The sequence below is a fragment of the Oryza sativa genome, chromosome 9 (assembly GCF_034140825.1).
Source record: "Oryza sativa Japonica Group chromosome 9, ASM3414082v1".
In the NCBI taxonomy this organism is placed as follows: Eukaryota; Viridiplantae; Streptophyta; class Magnoliopsida; order Poales; family Poaceae; genus Oryza; species Oryza sativa.
In genome coordinates this window covers 22,226,040-22,231,879 of record NC_089043.1, presented here as the reverse complement: position 1 = coordinate 22,231,879, position 5,840 = coordinate 22,226,040, and the positions used below count along the sequence as shown (strand labels likewise).

The following is a 5,840-nucleotide window of genomic DNA, read 5'->3' as shown; positions in this document are numbered from 1 at the left end:
TCATAAAAATCTTTCGAAAGATGTATAGGTACTTCCTAAAAATATTTGTTTCTTTTCATGTCTCACTGGTGGGCTTACAAAGGCTAGCGTTCATACAACTATACAAGGCCTTTCTTTTGGGCTTTAATACTATATTAGGTCCATTTATTTCTTTTATTGCGCTCGCAGTAATCGTACAAGGATCTGGCATATCAGCGTATGGATATGGTTGCATTTGCTACGAGTTTTTCATACCTGAACCTACGACTAATGATCAATAACCTGACTAGACACTACTTTCCTTTTCCCTTTGCAAACCTGAATGAAGATTCATGCTTACAGTTCGTAGTTGATCAGAATTAATGCTTCTGAATTGAAGTTCTGTTCCGTCCCCTGTAACTTGACGTCACGTTCTATCTTAGCCCTATCTTTTGAGAGAGTTGGCGATGCAAGCGTTTGCCAGATGACGAAAAGCACAAGAGTTCTCTGAGGCAATCTAGGGCAAATTGGGAAAAGCAGGAGCCTTTTGCAGACAGCATTAGAGACTTCTAATATAACCACGCGTATGCATCCAACAGACCGGTTCCCCTTTCATCGTTCATGCCCTCGATTTTTCTTTTTGTCTGTGATTCTACTTTTGCCCCAAATGAGCCGCCCAAATTATTCTCACCTGAGAAAAAAAATTATTTCTTCTATCTGCAAAACGCTTATGTCACTCGACATATATAGGCATTCTTTTTCTTACTCGACATAGAGAATTTTAAGCTTGTGTGTCTATATAGTAAGTATTCCTTTCATTCACAGAAGTTACACCTATTACTTTTGTCATCAAGACCAAGAAGAAATTAATCTTAGATGTTATAAAATCAAGAAGTAAATACAAACATACAACCAATGAGTATTTAGATGACTCCTTGGGTTCTAATCAAACATTTAATTTATCTCTTCATTTAAGTTTTGAATATATAAAGACTACCAATAGGAACAATTTATTTCAAAAACTCAAATGTGAAACATGTCTAACTTTTATGGATGGAGGGAATAGGTTGTAAGGCTTGTAACCTATCGATTTTCATTTTTTCAAATTAGGATTTGCTATTTGACAAATTGATAGTGTTGTAGGCCAGTACGACACTAATCTACCGTTCAAATCCTACATATATACCCCTGCTTTTGGCACAAGTGGGTGTCTTCGACATTTGATTTTTTTAGTTCAAAAGTTTATCTTTATATTAGCCACCATGTGTGTTGAGCCTATGAGGGACTACATATGCATGCGCAGAACATGGAATTTTACTGTGCATGTACATCTTCTATCTAATTGAATACAGTTTGCTCTTTCTGAATCACTTTGATGTTATTTAGCATAGGAAAGCATCTACACACTACACTGCCTGACAAAAGTTATATATTTACTGCAATAAATCCCAGTAAAATGGATACTACGCCCCTCATGCAGATCCCCCCCCCCATATATATATATATATATATATATATATATATATATATATATATATATATATATATATATATATATATATATATATATATATATATATATATATATAAATTTGTTTGGTGCTCCATGGTGCCCGGGCACCATTGTTGAAATTGAGTATATACCTAATTCAAATGAGTATGAAACTTTTTCAATTACTTAGATATTAACATTAGCTACTTTACTAACTAGTTCAAAGCAAGTTTGAACTGAATTTGAACTTGTTTTTGGTAGATTTTGATTTTAGGTATATAGCATCTATACATATAATTAGTTAGGTATGTAATCATGGATTGTGAAATAAAGTTAAATTTGAGTTGTTTTGTTGATAGGTATAGGTATGAATCGAGTTATTATAACTAGGTATATACTCACAATTTGAAAATTTTGAAAAATTTGTGTGATTTTGTATATTTGATACCATGGTGCCCGGGCACCATGGTGCCCCATATGAGTGTCCTATATTATATATATATATATATATATATATATATATATATATATATATATATATATATATATATATATATATATATATATATATATATATATATATATATATATATATATATATATATATATATATATATATATATATATATATATATATATAGAGAGAGAGAGAGAGAGAGAGAGAGAGAGAGAGAGCTTACAAAACACTTCGCATGGCATTGTTCGGTTCTAGGTTGCTACCATTCACATAGCAGCATTATTTGAGCAAACTCTTTTATTGCATGCCAACTTCCAACAGCGAAAATATGTTCCTCGAGCATAAATACTTTTTTTTGCCAAAGAATGAAGGTTGGGCTTTCCTTCTGAATTTTAGGGAAACTATTTTGATTCCTCGAGGGGATGCCTAAAAACCATTTAAACGGTTATAAAAAATTCTGGAAACATTTGACAACACTCATAGAACATATATATACAACTTCACAAAATCTTAATTAAGTCCAAATTCAACTCACACGTCGAGATATAAAAAAGACAAATTCAGCGTATGAATAGTAGCGTACTGTTTATATCTGAATTTGTCTCTTTTTTTTTCTCGATGTGTAGATCGAATTTGAACTTGATTTTCGGTGGACTAGTAGATATCACTGTACTCTATATTGTCAATTTTTTTCAGAATTTTTCATAATTATTTGCATTGAATTTTAAAGAAAAAGATACACGAGTGGACATCCACTCGAGAGATTAGAATCCACTTGTGTTCAACCCAGTGGCGGATCCACTGTTGGGGCTGGTTAGTGCGCCAGCCCCACCTCCAATCCCTGCATCCAATCAGCTATTAGCAATTATAATTAATCATTAATTAGTGAAAAATTGGCCGGCGGCAAGGCAAGCTACTTCCCTACTTCTTGCAGCCAAGGCCAAACTGGCAAAGACAGATATATTTTATTTATAGATCATTCTTAGTAGACCATGAAGTACCTATTTATTAATAAATAAATTTCTTTAGATATTTTATATAGCCACAGCAAGTTGAAATATAGAGAGAAGTGTGTTCTTATTCATTCATGCATTTGCATATTTGGGTTATATTTACAAAATATTTTTGTTGATATAGTTCTTGTTTGTCTCAATCATACTGAGTTTTTCATAGCCCCAGCTCATTTTGCATCCTGGATTCGCCACTGGTTCAACCTCAGTTAAGCATAGAATAAGGGCCTAGGGGCACACTCATGCGCAGGGTTTTGCAATGCCTTCTTTTAAGGTGTGAAAACCGGTCGTTGTCAGTTTGCTTAAAACTAAGCAAAATCCGATGATTTTTGGTTAACTCTGTAAGAGAATCAGCCAAAACCGATCCCAAACAGTTTCATAAAAATGGTGTGGTTTTCACGATTTCTGATCGATATTGCGATGGAACCATTTCATTTGAGATCATGTCTTTCATATAATAGAAAAATAAATATAATATCTTCAAAGAACACAAATAGTTTGCAACTTGGCACTTAGGTGTGTTGGACAAGCTTGGGCATATATAATTATGGACACAGGAACCTATTTTAAATTCGCGAGGGGACATCTATCACCTCGTTGTTTGCATGTCATTCTGATGGTTATGAAAAAATTGAAAAAAAATCAACAAGATACTTGGTTAATAAGTGTTAAATAACTCCACAAACATATAAGACCAAATTTAACTTGTGCAAGTTGCAACGAAAAAAACAAATTTTATTGCGAATATACGTTAACTAGCCATAGTTTAATTTGTTTTTTCGTTGAAACTTGTAGAAGTTAAATTTTAACTTGCGTGTTTGTTGAGTGAATTATCATATACTAATATGTTTTGTTGATTTTTTTTTAAAAAAATTCATAACCATTTGGATGTCATGCAAATAACGGGAGGATAACCCTTCGAGAGTTTAGAACACCAACGGTAAAAAGACGTGTAGTGTGATTTGCTGGAGGATAGTAAAGGGAAATATTTATTCTTAAGGCCTTATACGTTTATTCTCATAAGAAAGGGATTATATAGAATTGCAGGGGATTTAGTGTGGAATTAACTAATCCCCTTGAAACCCCCTTAATCTAGTTGGGTGACTGAGGATTACACAAACAAGGCCTAACAAGGAATTTTTTTTTAGAAAATGAATTAAAAATCTGGCTTCTACATTCACTTGGATGTATACACCCAACAGGGATTCAACTGCTGGAACAAGTATAGAGAGCAAAGGCTAAAGTTGAGGGGTCAAGCTGTGATTACAAAGGTCAAGTAATTAAACTTCGGTATAGTTATACAACCACGACTATACCATTACCACCAGCATGTTTTTAACATGCTTGGTTTTATTTATACCCACCATAAGAAATTTCACCAACACAAACCATGGCATGCATAACCAGAGCCCCCAGACACGACGATACACCAGTGGCACAAGCAAATTTAGAATCACCACAACAAACTAAGGTGATTACTACATACGAGTTGCACGGTGACCAAATCACACGAGAAACGAGAAGAAACACGGTCAGCTTCATTGCACGAGTCACCAACGTGCAACGGCCGATCGACAAGAACCTGCATGGCTTCCACGCACTGTCTCTACCCTGGCTCGCATGCACCGCGGCCATCAGAACAGCGCGAGCTTGATCAGGGCCCCCGCTGCCGCGGCGGCGACAGCGCTCGCCGCCGCCGGCGAAGAGGCGGCAGAGTACGACGGGTCACCGTTGACGTTCACGGCGAGCTTCATGCCGCTGCTGCAGTGGCCGGGGATGGTGCAGATGAAGTAGTGCATGCCCGGGTAGGAGAGCCTGATGGTGGTCGATCCCCCGTTGTCGTTGCTCAGCGGGCTGTTGCCGTTGCAGCTGTCGAAGTTGGTCTGGCTCACCTCCGTCACCGTGTGCGCCCTCGCCTGGTAGTTGAACACTGCACCAACACATGTGTTTTCCCAGCACGTAGGTGTGTGTGAGACTGTGAGTATATGTGCAAGCGACTACTCCCTCTGTCCCATAAAAAATTAAGCTAGTACTGAATGTGACACTTACTAGTACTATGAATCTAGACATACATATATCTAGATTCGTAATACTAAAATATGTCATATTTGATTCTAGATTCGTTTTTTATGGGATAGATGGAGTATGTATTAGTGATGAGAGAAAGCTGAGCTTTGCTCACCGAGTTCGTCTCCTTGTCTGAAAAACTTGCCGTTGGCCCAGTTGTTGTAGTTGACGCCGGTCGTCCAGCCCTCGCCGTCGCCGACGGTGTACCTCGTGGCTGCGGCCACCGCGGCGCAACTCACGACGAGTAGCCCAACGAGAACGGCTGAAGAGACGGCCATTTGTCCAATGATCAGAAAAAGGCTCGGGAAGAGTTGGGTTAGGCACTTGGAGGGAGAGGGAGATAAGGATGTCAGATGACCAATCTCAGCTATACTGTTGCTGCTGCACATTTGCCCGGAGGTTGTAGGCAGGGTCTATTTATACGCACGGCCAGAGAATAAGTCAAGTGACAAAGTACAGATAAAGAGTTGGCCAATGTCGAATTGTCAATCCCCTTTTCCGATCGGATTCTTTCTAAAAACCACTATAAATTTGCTCAGATGTGAAAAAAAAAAGTAATTGGAATGCCTTTGGTGCAACTCAAAGCTTCCAGGAGGTGCAGAGTTGTTTCAGTAGCTGGTAGCATTCCCTCCCTCTGTGCAGTACACGCAGAGTCACACCCCCGTCGCATTATTTTTTCCATGATAGGAACATATACCACATTTTTCTAGCTGCAAATAAGCTTTTGGACAAGCAATCCATGTATCCACGGATCGGCAAATGAAAACTGAAAAGGAGATGTTACGCAGCTGAACGACGCTTTGCTGGCTGTTCAGGGAACTGATACCAAAGCGCCAGAGATACGATCAAACAAAGC

At 37.8% G+C, this 5,840-nt stretch overlaps 1 protein-coding gene across 1 annotated transcript; it reads right to left on the bottom strand.

Annotated features, from left to right (window-relative positions):
• Positions 1-4,177: 4,177 nt before the first annotated feature.
• Positions 4,178-5,394, bottom strand: LOC4347327 (mavicyanin). The gene is made up of 2 exons (XM_015755496.3): positions 5,100-5,394; positions 4,178-4,847 (listed from the first exon to the last, which is right to left on the bottom strand). The coding sequence occupies exons 1-2, from the start codon at positions 5,371-5,373 to the stop codon at positions 4,552-4,554; spliced, it is 570 nt and encodes a 189-aa protein (XP_015610982.1). The 5' UTR covers positions 5,374-5,394; the 3' UTR covers positions 4,178-4,551.
• Positions 5,395-5,840: the final 446 nt, after the last annotated feature.

Coding starts and splice junctions, on each gene's coding strand:
- LOC4347327 (XM_015755496.3), bottom strand. CDS start 5,373: ATGTGCAGCAGCAACAGTATAGCTGAGATTGGTCATCTGACATCCTTA. Junction 4,848..5,099: donor CAGACAAGGAGACGAACTCG/GTGAGCAAAGCT, acceptor GTGTTGGTGCAG/TGTTCAACTACCAGGCGAGG.